General features: G+C 41.2%; 1 protein-coding gene and 1 pseudogene across 1 annotated transcript in view; one reads left to right on the top strand and one right to left on the bottom strand.

The window, feature by feature from the left end:
* Positions 1-15,822, top strand: part of tomm70 (translocase of outer mitochondrial membrane 70) — a 29,220-nt gene extending 13,398 nt beyond the window's left edge. The window contains exons 5-12 of the mRNA XM_086007014.1: positions 1,153-1,307; positions 2,175-2,382; positions 4,359-4,493; positions 6,947-7,054; positions 8,182-8,298; positions 9,915-10,012; positions 11,680-11,802; positions 14,178-15,822. Coding sequence (XP_085863140.1) covers positions 1,153-1,307; positions 2,175-2,382; positions 4,359-4,493; positions 6,947-7,054; positions 8,182-8,298; positions 9,915-10,012; positions 11,680-11,802; positions 14,178-14,331 — 1,098 coding nt within the window. The 3' untranslated portion in view covers positions 14,332-15,822. The remainder of the gene's footprint in view (positions 1-1,152; positions 1,308-2,174; positions 2,383-4,358; positions 4,494-6,946; positions 7,055-8,181; positions 8,299-9,914; positions 10,013-11,679; positions 11,803-14,177) is intronic.
* Positions 15,823-16,084: 262 nt separating this feature from the next.
* Positions 16,085-16,203, bottom strand: LOC147107733 (5S ribosomal RNA; annotated as a pseudogene).

Here is a 16,203-nt window from a genome sequence, read left to right as displayed (position 1 = left end):
TGTGGAGGGGTTGGTTGCAGAGGAACAATGATAGCAAATTTGAACAATTTAGGGACAGTTTGATCATGGGACTGAGAAAAGAAAGTTGGGTGATCAAGTGCTATGGCCTGAGGAGGTTGAGGGATTCATGGACACGATAAGTTTAGTGATGGCGGAAGTCCAGATGGGGTGAAATTTGGATAAGGGATGGTGGGTGATCAGGAGGGAGATGGGCATGGGAGCAGGCTGGGAACAGGAGGGGTCAGAGTAGACTTATGCACCAGTGTAAATGCCCTGAATTTTTAATATATAGAAGTACATTAACTCTAAGGTGGTGTCTTGAGCATGGAGAGAGCTGTGGGACTGCAAAGAGGAAATCAGAGTTGCTCCTGTTGCCTGGGATGACCAAAGAATAGTAAGAGGAGTTGGCCATGAAAAGGTAGCAACTGTCCTGTGGGATGGGTCAGCACATTGGTTAACTGACATGCTATTCAATATTGCCATCAAGCTAATAAAACAAAATTACATGGGTTAGTGCAAAGAAAATCAATATTCATAGCAGCTGATGGTTTGAGAGGGAATAAATAATGTCAAAAAGCAAAGCAAAATGAATTTGTGAATGGTGGAGCAATGGATATTCACAACGCAGAATGAATCCTTTGTTTATATTGACTTTTAGATACAGCACCTTAATATAAACGAGGTGCATTATGTGTTTTGAGGGGCGTGGAACATTGCCTTGAGGTAATTTCCTTCCCTGTCTAGGCTGCTGCTGCTGCCAGCAGGTTTAAAATGCCAGATACCCAAGATGTTTGAAGGAGATATCTGATCTATGGCTTCCCTTGGAAAGAGAATATTAAATTACCTGAGCCGTTGTACTGATGAGAACTTTGGGAGGGTTTGCACACCATCCACTTACCATTTTAGTCAGAAAGGAACTGTAAAACAACTTTGCATTTGATGGTAGGGTTATGAAAGAGAATTTTTTTTAGCAAATGCTGTATTTTGTGCATCTGTGTATTTTACATTGGTCTAGAATCTTTTGAGGTACACTTCTAGGTGAGCAATGTGATTGTGGTACAGTACTTGCATTCCCTTTTAGAGTTGTGCTGTATTTTTCTATTACAGGAAGGACTGTGTTTTCTAATTCTCTTCTGTTTTTCCCCATTGTAGAATAGAGAGCCGCTGATGCCCTCCCCACAGTTCATCAAATCATACTTTAATTCCTTCACTGATGACATTATCTCACAGCCTTTGCTTAAAGGCGAAAAGCCTGATGAAGACAAAGACAAGGAGGGTGAAGCTGCTGACATCAGGGGAACAGGAAGGTGATTGTATAATGGTTTTTTTCCCAACCCCAATGGGTGAATGCACTGAATAGTGTGCTACAGATCAGTACGGCCCTGATTTTAATCCATGATCTGTGGTGAGTGAAGGGGGTTACATTGCTCACAACATCCCCCAGCTAGACAAGAGAAAAAATCAGCCAGGGGTCCTGTTTCTGATGGCTAATTAGTAATGGTGATTGGATTGACTTTGCCTTTGATGGGTCTTTAGGTAACAGTTGAATAGCCCAACACTCAAGAGTGGGCTTAAGTATGAAGAATGGTTACTCGGGAGGATACTAGAGGGCTGCCAATGCCTGTGGAACCATACCGCAGCATGAATTCCTAGAATATTAGAGCCCAGAATCGGCCTATTCAGTCCATCAAGTCTGTACCAATGTTTTTCTCTTTGTGAGCCATCTAGTCTAATCCCAATCTCCATACCTTTTGCTATTCCCCTTTTCAAGCAACGTTGTAATTTTTTTAAAGTACCTGCGCTTTAAAATGCATCTTGTAGAATCAAATTTTATATTCTAACTGCCCTCTGAGTAAAGAAATTTTAAAGCAGCTGTAAATGAACACCACAGTGATGCTGGCTATACAGGGTCATAGGTGCAAATCAAAGTAATACCACTGCATTCTCAGTCTTGTGTTTTTGTTGTAGCCGAGTATCAATAGCAAACATGGACAATTTTAACAAATGTAGAAATGCAACAAAACAAAACCAGCCTGCCAAACGCTACTGATTTGTGGCTGCTGTTAACTTGTACTAAAAGGTCTAGTGGGCTCATCAGACTAAAAGGGAGTGGGTGGCAATGAACTCTTCTAATGGTGCAAGTTAGTCACAGCTATATTTTTTATATTTTTCAGATCTGGATACCAGAAGGCAAAGCAATACATGGAGGAAGAGAACTATGACAAAATTATTAGTGAATGCACAAAAGAAATAGAAACAAAGGGGAAATATGTGGCTGAAGCCTTGTTGCTTCGGGCTACCTTCTACCTGCTGATAGGCAATGCTACAGCTGCTCAACCTGACCTTGATATGGTCGTTAGTATGGAAGATGCAAATGTGAAGGTAGGTGTTCTATCCAAATTTCCTTTTACTTAGCCAGAGTAGGAATGAGCATAGGTAGTCCCATCTTGCTAAAACAGCTGCAGTCAATTACAAAAAAGGTTCTTCCTCAGTTGCTGATCATCCTTTAAGAAAATCACAGTATGGTATCAAATGATCTTCTCCCACACTGCTGTGACCAGCCTCACCTGAAAGAGGTCCTTAGCTTTTTTGGCCAGCTAAGGCAGCAGTGAGACTTAGTGGCAGTGAGGAATAAAATGAGTGTGATCAAAATAGTACAGAAAGAAAAAAAATTTGCATTTGTGTAATGCCTTTTATGTTTTCAATGTCGCAAAGTGCTTCAAGGTCACGGCATTGATTTTTGGAGTGTAATCATCACACAGCAACCAATTTCCTGCAGCAAAGTAACATTGACAGCAATGTGATAAGTGGCCAGTTAATTTGTTTTGGTGATGTTGGTTGACTGATGGATGAATGTTGGCTAGGACAGTGGGAGAACTATCTTTTCTTCATAAAAGCTGCCATGAGAGCTTTATGTGCATGGGGCCTCCATTTAATGTCTAATCTGAAAACGGCACCTCAGACAACACAACACTCCCTCAGTACTGCACTGAAATGTCTACTTGGATTACGTGCTTGGAGTGGAGCTTGAACATACAACCTCTGACTCGGGTGAAAGTGCTACCACTAAACCAAGCTGACACTATTAGTAAAATTATTAGTACAAAACCTCATTCGAAAAATGAGGAAACCTTTATAATTAATCTATTAATTTTGATTTAGAAGTCTAATAGAAATGGGTTCAATATGATGAACTTGAAGTTAAGATCTTAAAAGAGAAATAATAATTGAGTTAATAATTGCAAATCTACAACTGAGGCTCTGGATTTATGCAGACCTTTTTTGAAATGACCTTGTATATTTGTCGTTGTCTCCTGCCCCACCACAAACAAAATGGTCTTTAGAACATTTAGTGACTAAAACCACATTCTAAGTTGGTCTAATCCATATTTCAATGGTTAGCTAAAAGTAAATTAATACAAATAACTTAAATTGCTATGTTCCATTCCCCCTCCTAGCTCGTTTAATTGACCTGTTTGAATGACTGACAATCTGGGAGCAATGCAGGAAATTCTGCTGTTGTAGAATGTCTTGGATCTTCTCTTCAGCATTTTGACCGGCCTTTACATTCACTTTTTGTCACTGTAGGTCATCAGAATTATAATGTTGCACGATGGATTCCCAAAAGACTAGTAATTTTGAATTTTACTTGTAGCTGACATTCAAACTTTCCTAACCTCATTGGGGAAGCACTAAATCTAGCATTGTTTCTTCTCATCATGAAGAAGCCTACATCTTGGCTTGATAACAAACGAACTAGAGCCAGAAACACACTATATTGTCATTTTCAGATGCTTCTTATTTAAATTATAAATGTTACCTTAATGTTGCTGTGCTTTGCAGTAAACCAAATGAAAAACAGTTCTCTAGCTGTGCCAATGACATGAGTACATCTTGAACATGACCGAAGCATGCTGCAGGCAAAAGTGTTGGCAACTTTTGTTTGGCATCAAAATATTCTACAGTTGCTTCTTGTGTTTGGGAGTCAATTTACAAATATAAATAGTTTTAAAAATTAATTAAACCCTGTCGAGGTAAGTTACATATAAAAACAGCTGCTTTGAAGTTGGTCCATTTCGATGCGGTGTGGTGACTGTTTTACTAATCCAGCAAAGAGAAAGTAGTTCTTGTGTTGTCTCATTAATTCCTTACTGAACATTACATTTTTCCTTGTATAAAGTCAGAATTATTGTCCACTTGCTGCAACATGAAGTGGTAACAGCATGATCACATGATCTCTTACCTGCTATAAAATCTGGATGGCTGAGTGAGAATATACAACCAGTCTCTCAAATAATACATATACACAATGAGAAGAACCTATAAGTAATGTTTTACTGTTTGTGATTGTCCTGCAGCTGCGTGCCAATGCGTTGATCAAGCGTGGAAGCATGTACATGCAGCAGCAACAATCGCAGCTGTCTACACAAGATTTCAACATGGCTGCTGATATTGATCCTCAAAATGCTGATGTTTACCATCATCGAGGACAGGTAGGAAGAGCTACAATTGCCTGAACCAATGTGAGAACAATGACCAGAAAAAGCAATAATCCTGAGGATTGGGAGCAGTTTAGGATTCAACAAAGGAGGACAAAGGGATTAATTAAGAAAGGGAAAATAGAATGAGAGTAAGCTTGCAGGGAGCATAAAAACTGACTGTAAAAGCTTTTATAGATATGTAAAGAGAAAAAGATTGGTGAAGTCAAGAGTAGGTCCCTTGCAGTCAGAATCGGGGGAATTTATAATGGGGAGCAAAGAAATGGCAGACCAACTAAATACATATTTTGGTTCTGCCTTCACAAAGGAGGACACAAATAACCTCCCAGAAATACCGCAGAACATAGGGTCTGATGAAAGGGTGGAACTGAAAGAAATCAGTATTTGTAGGGAAATGGTGTTAGGAAAATTGATGGGACTGAAGGCCAATAAATCCCCAGGGCCTGATAATCTACATCCCAGGGTACTTAAGGAAGTGGTCCTCGAAATAGTAGATGCATTGCTGGTCATCTTCCAGAACTCGATAGACTCTAGAACAGTACCCATGGATTGGAGGGTAGCTAATGTTGCCCCACTATTCAAAAAAGGTGGCAGAGAAAAAGCGGGGAATTATAGACCGGTAAGCCTGACATCGGTAGTGGGGAAAATGCTAGAGTCCATTATAAAAGATGTAATAGCAGAGCACTTGGAAAGCAGTGACAGGATCGGACAAAGTCAACATGGATTTACAAAAGGTAAATCATGCTTGACTAATCTACTGGAATTTTTTGAGGATGTAACTGGTAAAATAGATAAGGGAGAACCAGTGGATGTGGTGTATTTGGACTTTCAGAAGGCTTTCGATGAGGTCCCGCATAAGAGGTTAGCGTGCAAAATTAAGGCACATGGGAGTGGGGGCAAGGTATTGACTTGGATAGAGAACTGGTTGGTGGACAGAAAGCAAAGAGTTGGAATAAACGGGTCGTTTTCCGAGTGGCAGGCAGTGACTAGTGGGGTACCGCAAGGATCGGTCCTAGGACCCCAGCTGTTCACAATATATATTAATGATCTGGACGAGGGAATTGGATGTAATATCTCCAAATTTGCAGACGACACAAAGCTGGGTGGGAGGGTATGCTGTGAGGAGGATGTCGTGAAACTCCAGCACGATTTGGACAGGTTGGGTGATTGGGCAGAAACATAATGTGGATAAATGTGAGGCTATCCACTTTGGTGGCAAAAACAGGAAGGCAGATTATTATTTGAATGGCAATAGATTGGGAGAAGGGGAAGTGCAAAGAGACCTGGGTGTTCTTGTGCACCAGTTGCTGAAGGTAAGCATGCAGGTGCAGCAGGCGGTTAAGAAGGCAAATGGTATGTTGGCCTTCGTAGCAAGAGGGTTCGAGTACAAGAACAAGGATGTCTTGCTGCAGTTGTACAGGGCCTTGGTGAGACCGCACCTTGAGTATTGTGTGCAGTTTTGGTCACCTTACCTGAGGAAGGACGTTCTTGCCTTGGAGGGAGTGCAGCGAAGATTAACCAGGCTGATACCTGGGATGGCAGGAATGACGTACGAGGAGAGATTGTGTCAATTGGGCTTATACTCACTGGAGTTTAGAAGATTGAGAGGGGATCTCATCGAAACCTATAAAATTCTGTCAGGTCTGGACAGACTAGATGCAGAAAGGATGTTTCTGATGGCCGGGGAGTCCAGAACCAGGGGGTCATAGTCTAAGGATAAGGGGTAAGCCATTTAGGACTGAAATGAGGAGGAACTTCTTCACCCAGAGAGTGGTGAACCTGTGGAATTCTCTGCCACAGAGGGCAGTGGAGGCCAGTTCATTAAATATATTCAAGAAAGAGTTGGATATATTTCTTGAGGCTAAAGGGATCAAGGGATATAGGGAGAAGGCAGGGACAAGGTACTGAATTTGGATGATCAGCCATGATCTCATTGAATGGCGGAACAGGCTCGAAGGGCCGAATGGCCTACTCCTGCTCCTATCTTCTATGTTTCTATGCTTCTTTGGAGCTAAAGCAACCAGCAACTTTCTGATTAATTGGGGAAGTGGACCAGTCTCTCAACCTTCCTGAAACAAATTGTCTTCGTTATTTTTATTTGTTCTCGGGCTGTCCGTGACATTAAACATGGCTGCATTTATCACCCATCCCTAGTTGGGGATGGTGAGCTGGAGTAAACTCCTTTCAGACTACATAGCTGATAGTCCTGCCTTCCAGTAATCACTCTCACATCAACAACTGATGGTAGAAGCTGTTTGGGAAGGAACCGATCAGGCTAGAGTCCTTTTTATCTTTCTCTCTTCACCCTTGCCCCCTCCATTTTCTGTTCTGTATTTGGTGTCAAAAGTGTTGAAGGGATGGGAGTATGGAGAGAACACTGGTCTACCTCGATTTAAAAGTCTGTCCAGATTATAGGGTATGTGGTAATCCTAAATTTTTGCTTGTAGCTGAAGATTTTACTTGACCACGTTGAGGAGGCTGTTGATGATTTTGATGAGTGCATTAGACTGCGACCGGACTCTGCTCTAGCACAGGCCCAGAAATGCTTTGCATTGGTAAGCAATCTATTCCTAATTTTGTTCATCAAAATTCACTACAGATGAATGTCTTATTGCACAGTACAACTGCCAAGTAATATTTTTGCAAAACAAAAACCAAGCAAGGATCTTTAATAAATAACCCTAAATACTTTACTCTTCTAACTGGCATATTACTAGCTGCCACATAGTGAGTTACCCCTTTAAGGTCAGTTAGAGTTCACTTCATCATTTACATGCGGTATACCTGTTGGTGATGTTATCTGGAAGAACAGGGTCAGTTTTCATGTGGATGCAGGTGACACCCAGATCTGCCTCACTGCTACCTCCATTGACTCTCATAACTATAGCCACCATCTTCAACTGTCCGTCTGACACCAAGACCTAGATGAGCCAAAATTTCCTCCACTGTAATGTCTGTAAAACTGAAGCTGTCCTCTTCCCCTTCCCACACACGCCTACATGCCGCTGCTCCATCTCCTTCTCTGACTACCACCTCCGGCTTAGCCCAGTAATGTGGAACCTTGGTATGTTGCTCACCATTGAGCAATATGTCATCACATGGCTGGACTTCTCCAGTGCTTTTTGTCAGCTTCCCACTTCAGCCATTCATAAATTACAAGTTATTCAAAATGCTGTCCTTACCTGCACTGATGCCTGTGTCCCCATCGCCCCAGATCCTTGCCAAGATCCACTGGCTTACTGTGACTCATGGAATTGGCCTTTAAGATTTTCATCCTCCCTCCATGGCCTCACTCCTCCCTAACTTGGATCTTCTCTGGCCTTATGCCCCTGCATTCACTCCACTCCTCCCAGTACCAGCCTACTTCTCAGTCTCTGCTGCATCATCAATGACCAGCCTTTCAGCCACCTTGCCCCCAACATCTCTGGCTTGTCACCTCCCTCTGTTTTCAGATAATCTAAAGGCCTTCTCAGTGACTATTTGTCCCCCCCCACACCCCCCCCCTTCCATTTGATGTTGAGCAACCATGAACTCATCACATTTAAATCTTGTACACAGTTGATATTTATAGATATCAAGAGAAAAAAATATGAATTCACATTTCCAACAAAAAATGTTCTCCACTCCAGTCAGGCCACTGTATACCAACTAAAATGCTTTTCTGTCATACTTTTTCTTCCAGTATCGTCAGGCCTACACTGGAAGCAATCCTTTGCAGATCCAAGTGGCTGTAAAAGGCTTTGAAGATGTTATTAAAAATTTTCCCACGTGTGCAGAGGGTTATGCATTATATGCACAGGTAAGCCTTCAGCATTCAACCCTGGTTATTTCAGGCATTTGTGTTCAGTAAGGTGAAGGCTAACGCTGGAGAATGGGACATTTAACATCCGACTTTTTTCTGTAGTGCCCAGTTGCGAATATCAGCATTTTTATTTTGTTTAAATGCATGTCTTTCAAACTACCGCTGTGAAGATACTAAATTTTGATTCTTCTAAAGATCACAAGGCATGCTTAGAAAAGGTGCTTCAGCCCATTTGGCTCCTCCTTGTAATATACCCAGCTCTGTTGTCTCATTTCAGCATCCAGTTGTTTAGAGGCCAGTGTCCTGATCTCGGTCATCTTATCAACCCATTCCAGTCTGATAAAGGCATCATATTCTGTCTTTACTGTTGACTGACTTTGCTTTGTGTTACCAACATTTTCTGTGTTCATTTCAGATTTCCAGCATTTGCAACTTGTCCTCCTTATTTTACCCTTTGCTGACCCATCACAGCCTTGAACCTGTGCTGCCTTGCCCTGCTTTTTGAATTTGGAGCAGCTAAAATTAGTTTGGTTTAAAATATAATTGCAATCCCATCATTTGATCATACCTCTGTAACAGTTCTAAAATAAATTGCTAAAGCTCTAGTTCAGCTGTGTAACTTGCACAGCTACCTTAATTTATTGCAAAAATAAACTTGTACAAGGTCAGAATACTTCGGGTTTTTTTCCCACTCGCTGTTATCTTAAGAGTTGCTGATAGCAAATTATTTTTTGTTTACTTTTAGTTGGGGTTTAAATCTAGATTTCCTGTGATGAAGGCCTAGTAATTGCCTTGGCTCAGTGGTAGCACTCTCACCTGAGTCAGAAGATTGTGGGTTCAAGCCTCACTCCAGGTACTTGAGTGCATAATCTAGGCTGACTGAGGGAGTGCTTCATTGTTTGATTGGCGGGGGGGGGGGGTCATGTGTCCTGGCCAACATTTTATCCCTCAACCAACGCCACCAAAACAAATGATCTGGTCCTTTATCTCATGGCTGCTTGCGACCTGGCTGTGTGCAAATTGGCTGCTGTGTTTCCCTATATTTCAACAGTTGCTAAATTTCAAAAATAAACTAATTGGCTGTGAAGTTTTTTTCCAATGTCCTGAGGGTGTGAAAGATGTTATATTAATGCAAGTTCTTCTAATTCAGGTTCACTAATATTGTGTATAAAATTATGAGGGGCCTAGATAAAGTGGATAGAAAAGACCTATTTCCCTTAGCAGAGGGGTCAAAAACCAGGGGGCACAGATTTAAAGTAATCGGGGCAGGTTTCGAGGGGATTTGAGGGGAAATTTCTTCACCCAGAGGGTTGTGGGGGTCTAGAACTCACTGCCTGAAAGGGTGGTAGAGGCAGAAACCCTAATCGCATTTAAGAAGTACTTGGATGTGCACTTGGGATGCTCTAACCTGCAGGGCTACGGACCAGGAGCTGGGAAGTGGAATTAGGCTGGATAGCTCTTTGTTGGCCAGCGCAGACACGATGGGCCGAAATGGCCTCCTTCCGTGCTGTAACTTTCTATGATTCTATTCCGAACTTTAATATTTGCAATCTTGTATTTGGACGTATATTCGATAAAAATGCAATATTTGACAAAAAAAAAATTTGTTCTAGGCTTTAACTGACCAGCAACATTTTAGCAAGGCAGATGAAATGTACGATAAATGCATTGAACTGGAACCAGACAATGCAACAACATATGTTCACAAAGGGTAAGTGATCTGTGATTTATAAGAATTGGAATAAACCAAGTGATTTCCAACTGTACCATGTCCGTTATCAGCTAAATGTGTTGTGCTAACACTCCAATTAATCCTGTGCTGGACTTAATAAAAATGAAGATAATCAACCTATCCATTTACTTTGTGTCAGTATTGCAAATACCCAACAAAATCAACCAATGTTTGCACAACAAAACCTCTATCAAGTGCCTCTAGTAATCAGATATAAAACAATTAACTTTGGTGTAGGATTACTCATATTTATGATGAGTTTAAATTTCTATACATGAACTTATTTTAAAAATCCTGCTTGAAATTGTGTGCGGGGTTGTATGCCATCCCTGAATTTTGTTCGTTTAATATGTTAACATTGCTTGCAGTATTGTTACAGAAGAAATAAGCATAATTGGGAATTTCCATATAATTGCTGCTTTCACTGTTTAGCTTGCCCCTATAAAGACTTAATTTGAGTATTCGTTTTCGATGGACTTAATATGGTACTAAGATCAAGTCTATATTATAAACAATAGATATATTTGATAGAGCTGAGGAAGGAACTCCTCCATAAATGCTGAAGTTAGTCCTCAGTGAATCATGGACATGCTCTCGGGAAATTTGTCAATTAAATCATTTGATACATAAATCACAACTGATTGTTTTAAAAAAAAATAATGAAAGCATTAGTACTGACAAAGATCCAGAATGGTTTTCATTTAATTTTTCTACTTCCACGCACAATTCAAATGAATTTGGCATGAAAGTTAATAGCTTCCTTTCTTGCTCCAGTTTTTTCCCTCCTGCCTCTGCACCTGATGGCACTAACTCATGCTGCCCAGGCAGCAGTGCCCCTTTAGCTCCTTAATTACCATAGGCAAGAGTCAACTCTCTCTGCAGTTGTGGAATTTCAACTGAGGGCACCAATCAGGACTCAAAGTTTGGTCTGCCTGTCCCTTCCCAGCCACCAAAAAAGCTTAGATGCTTCAGCCAGTTGTAATGCACACACACTGCTGTCTAGCTCAATTTGGCCTATTCAGTGCAGGCACAAGGATTTACCCAGAAATATTCCTGTTCTGTATGGCTCAGTGGCACAACATGTGTATTTATTTTCTTGCCAAGTTTCTCTCAAGTCATTGACTCCTTTGAGGATATAGTTGCACAGTGTTCTCCTGTACCTTTCGCAAGTGGGAGTTCTTGGGTATGGGCCTTGACTGCAACTATCAGTAGATTATTCAACTGTAAGAGCAGCACAGATGAGCCCATTCCTGTCAAGCAACATCTGTACATGCACACTCTCAGCAGGAGTGAGTGTATAGCAAGCCAAAGTGATTTCTCTCCCCACCCCCACCCCCAATCCTGAGGAATGCTGAGGCCCACTAGTGCTTCTTGTGCTGTCTCAGCGGAGATCGGCTAATTTTGCACAATCCACAGATCGAACCTAGGACCTGCCTATATCTCACTTATTGACTAAAGTTTCCAACCTAGTAGAGGAGCCTATGTAGTACTTTCATAGCATGATTTTTTTAAATTCTTGCATTGGGGAAAGTTGGCGTGGCCTTTTTTTGTTTTATCAATATGTTTTTATAAATAGTTTGTATAAAATTACTGAACTGTATCTTTTTTGGTTTATGGCAACTTGGTATTTACTTAATTTATTTTAGTTTGCTTCAGCTTCAGTGGAAACAGGATTTGGATAAAGGCTTGGAACTGATCACCAAGGCCATTGAGATCGACAATAAATGTGATTTTGCATACGAGACCATGGGCACTATTGAGGTCCAGAGGTAATTTATTAATGAATTGTTTTTACTTGCACTTAATCCATCTCTTAAAACTTGCATTTCTAAAAGGAGTGAGATGCGTAGTGATTTTGGAAAATACTCAAAATTGTAGGTTGCCACAAAACACATATGGTTTTAGAACTTGTAAAGCTGGTATGGCTCACATCTGTCAGATAGAAATTCCCATCATTTTGTGATGCTAATTTTGGTGCAGTTCAATGTTTGAAAGTGCACAACATTCTCGATGCATTTTTTAAAATGTATTTCTTCTTGGAATATGGGTGACGTTTATCGCCCATTCCTAGTTACCCTGAGAGGTGGTGGGCCGCCTCCTTGAGCTGCTGCAGTTTCTGTGCTGACTGCATTCCCACGGTGGTGTTGAGGAATTCTAGGATTTTGGTCCAGCAATGACTAACAAATGACTACATGTCCACGTCAGGATTGTTTGTGACATGGAAGAGAACTTGGAGGTGATGATGCTCCCCTGATCTTGCTACTCTGATCCTACTCAGGAAAGACGTTGCAGGACTAGGAGGTGCTGTAACAGTAACCTTAGCGAGTTGTTGCAGTGCATCCTGTAGATAGTAAATCATGCAGCCACGATGTGGAGGATATTGGCCCAGAAATTGGTGTCGGGGGCTTCCTGCGGGTGCAAGCCCCCGACCTACACTTACCTAGCGCGCCGACATTTGAAGCCTGGGCCTGCGTGCATTTCCTGTCAGTGGCCCGGTTCAGCTCCTGGCGCGCTGTGCGTGCGTGACCCAGCGGCGTAGTTAGTTCGATGAGCCGGCTGGGATCACGTGAGCACTGGGCAACCAATCGGAGGTTGCAGAAGTTCATTCATGAGTTTGATAGTAAGAACTGTCAAACTCATGAAAACTCCGGGCGCCCAAAACAGTACTTAAACTTCAAATAAAAGTTTTTTAAAATCCCACTAATTAAATGAACTATTAATAACTACAATTATTCAAATTTCTGATTTTTTTTTTTAAGAAATCGGGTCTAAAAATACACTTACCTTACTGTAAAGTCTTTAAAAATAATAACCCTGTGGAAAAAAAATTCTAACTTTAATTATTAGACCACTTACCTTTGAAAACTAAGTCCTTGCGTCTGCTTTTTTCATTCGTAAAAAGTTGAGGCCTTCTCGCATGGGCAAACCTTTAAAAATAAAGGAATTTCAGCACGCATGCGCAGACTCCTGCGCGCACGCGTTCGACCTCTGAACCCCTTGGTTCAGAGGAAAGGAAATGCCGGTTTTCCGCGCATGCTGAAAACCGGCAATTCCATTGGGCCCACGCGTGAGTACCCCGTCCGTGCTCACGCGTTGGGACCCGAATTACTGGGCCATTGAGTTTAGTGGCAGGGGCACCAACTAAAATACATTGCTTTATCTTGGATTGTGTTGAGTGCTGGTGCGACTGTACCCATCCAACTAACGGGTGAGTATGCAATCGCGCCTGAAATTGTGCGGTTGTGCTGTGCCACAGATAGCGATCGGGGAGGCACGAAGTGCAGTTGTGGCACTGCTGAGGGGAAGACCTCTGCCCCACCATTTAACCTTCTGTGGTAAAGTGCTGCATAAATATACCCTTGTATCCAAAAATATAGGCAGAAAATTCCAGCATATTCACCCATCTTCACTTCATCAATGCTCAGCTGCCCTCCACAGGCAATATTCCCTCTCTCCCACCCCAGCAGCACAGGAACCCTGTCCTGGGAAGTGTGAGATCATTTTGTTCTATATTTTTTTCCTATAGCCTTCGTTTTTTTCCCAACTGTTCCTTGAAGGAGTTAGTCAATACAACATCAACTGCTATTGGTAATAGTTCCACATAGTTAATATTCTGGGGTGGGGGGGGGGGGGGGGGCGATAAAACATTTATTCAAGTCTAATTTGAGGCTTTTTATTTTTAAATGTATACTCTAGTTCTGAGTTCCTTACACCTACATCATCAATGACTCTCGGCATTGACTGACATATTCATCTTCGATTTCATTTCTCCAATGAAAGCAAGCTCAGCAAGTCTCCTAACAGCTTGGAGCCCTATGTCGTGGAATAATCCTCGTCATGTAAATAAAAGCACTTGGTTGTCTGATAGCTGCAAACAGATTTTTTTTTAACGATATTAACGTTTGAATTAAGTTATTAATCTAAAGTGTTCATGGAAATCTAGCAAGAAAGCCTAATTGGTTAGGATTTTCCCATCTACAGAAATGTTAAAATCCTTTGATATCCAAGTATTAGATTTTTGGGTGGGTGCAGCTCAAAGTGCATCTTATTTCTAAATAGATTGAAAAGAAATGGTGGAATTCTTAAACATTTTGGACATAGCATTTGCACCTTAACTTACATTTGTTTTAAAATCTGTTTACAGAGGAAATCTGGCTAAGGCCATCGATATGTTTAGCAAGGCCATTAACCTGGCCAAGTCAGAAATGGAGATGGCCCATCTGTATTCGCTGTGTGATGCTGCATATGCACAGACAGAAGTTGCTAAAAAATATGGATTGAAGCCCCCGACACTGTGATTTGGAAAAATACCCACAAAGCTATTCCCATTGTTAAGCCTCTGATAACTTTTATAAACTGTTCAATGCCACAGCAATGTTTGTGATATTTGTTAATGTTTTCTGTATAAGTACGTGAATGGTTGGTGATGAATGTGTGCAAAAAAATTGCACTCAAATTGGCCTATAAAGCAGGATTACCTATTATGGCACTGAACAAAACTTTTTTTTTTTACGCAACACAATCAGGCTCCACAAGCAACATCTTATGGTTATTTTCATTATACAGGAAACTCTCTTTTAACCGGCACCTAAAAAAAATAACCGGAAATCTCTGTTAACCGGCAAAATTCAGGAGTAGGTTCAGGTAAGTTTTACTTCATATTAGTGGCAGTTCCTGGATCTGTGGCTGTGTAACTGGGGTTCTTGCACTTGTTGCTAAGCAACAGGGACACTTGGTCTGTGGCCGGAGTTCCTGCACATGTTGCTAAGCAACAGGGAAGCCTGGATTTGTTGCTGTGTACGGAGCTCTCGTACCATTTAACTATACCTCTCTCTGTAATCCGGACTTTTTGATAAACCGGCACCACGCCGGTCCTGTTGGTGCCGGATAAAGAGTTTCCTGTATTATGTGCTTTTTTTAAAAAAAAAAAACTCCTGTACAATACAAGATTGGAGCTCCCCTTTAGAAGTACAAATGTGATATAAATAGCTAAATGTACAACAAATTCAACAAAATTGTGATTGTTCATATTTTCTGCTATGTATGATGGGAATGGGCTAAAAATAAGTTTGTTTGCAATTACCTTTGCATTTTTAAATCTTACCTGTTCAAAATGTACTCCATGGTACTTCAAATATTTAAGACTGATCTGATGGTTCAAGTATGCATTGTATGGTATATAGTTTGACATGGTAGAGATGATGCTCTCTACATTCACAGAAAACCAATTCAGTTATACTGTGTTGAAAATGTCTTTTGCAAAGTAAATACATGCAGTGGGGATATGGTTGTACAGTAGAGCTCTAATCAAATTGCTGTTTCCAATGAGAGGTTGTCCTATAAGCTGCATTAAAAAATAGTTTGAGTGTCTTTTTAAAAAGCAGGTGGTTTTCTGATGTGGAAAGATTCTTATCTGGGCTTTGCAGTGTTTTGCTGTTTACATACTTGACCCAAAAATGTGTGCCTGTAGAGATGAGACTATGTGTAGGCTGCCAGTGTGGCCTAGAGGCAGAAGCTTCTCCATTCCCATTTTAATGTATTCACGTGCAGGTGTGATGCACAGTGAATTTTATTTTGATCTTGCTGAAAGGGTCTGTTTGTCTGGCCTAATCCATTATGGACTTCAATGGAAGCATGTGCTCTTCAGTAAAAGCATTCCGTGTTAAAGAACTAATGGCTGTTAAATACAATGTTGGAAAATGCACTGGAAAAAAGTTATTGAACTAGTTTTTTGTAAATGACTGATATACAGTGTAAACTTATCCAATAAATACTGCATTCAGAATGGAGATTGCTCTTTTGGTTGAATTTAACATTTTAGTTCTGAATTTAACTAACTTAGCAAAACTTTAAATAAAACTTAACAAATCAAAATAAGATCGTATTGACGGGGTGACGATGCACTCCAGTCCCCGCGGTGCCCACCGATTACGGAAGGCCTCAAGTGCGCCGGCGGACACCGGGTGCAAACATAGCCGCGGAAGAGAGGCAGGCAATCGGGCCAAAATTGTGGAGATTGCTCTTTTGGTTGAACCAATTTAACTGTAACAAAGGCTATTGCACCTGATATTCCCAGGCAGTGTCCCATCCAAGTACTAATCGGGCCTGACTCTGCTTAGCTTCCAAGATCAGAGGAGATTGGGCATTTTCAGACTAGTGTGGCCGTAGGG

Source organism: Somniosus microcephalus, chromosome 14 (genome assembly GCF_052327205.1).
Source record: "Somniosus microcephalus isolate GS21.2 chromosome 14, FLI_Smic_1.0, whole genome shotgun sequence".
Taxonomy (NCBI): domain Eukaryota; kingdom Metazoa; phylum Chordata; class Chondrichthyes; order Squaliformes; family Somniosidae; genus Somniosus; species Somniosus microcephalus.
Note: the sequence above shows the minus strand (reverse complement) of the source record. Positions and strands in the feature narration are given on the sequence as shown.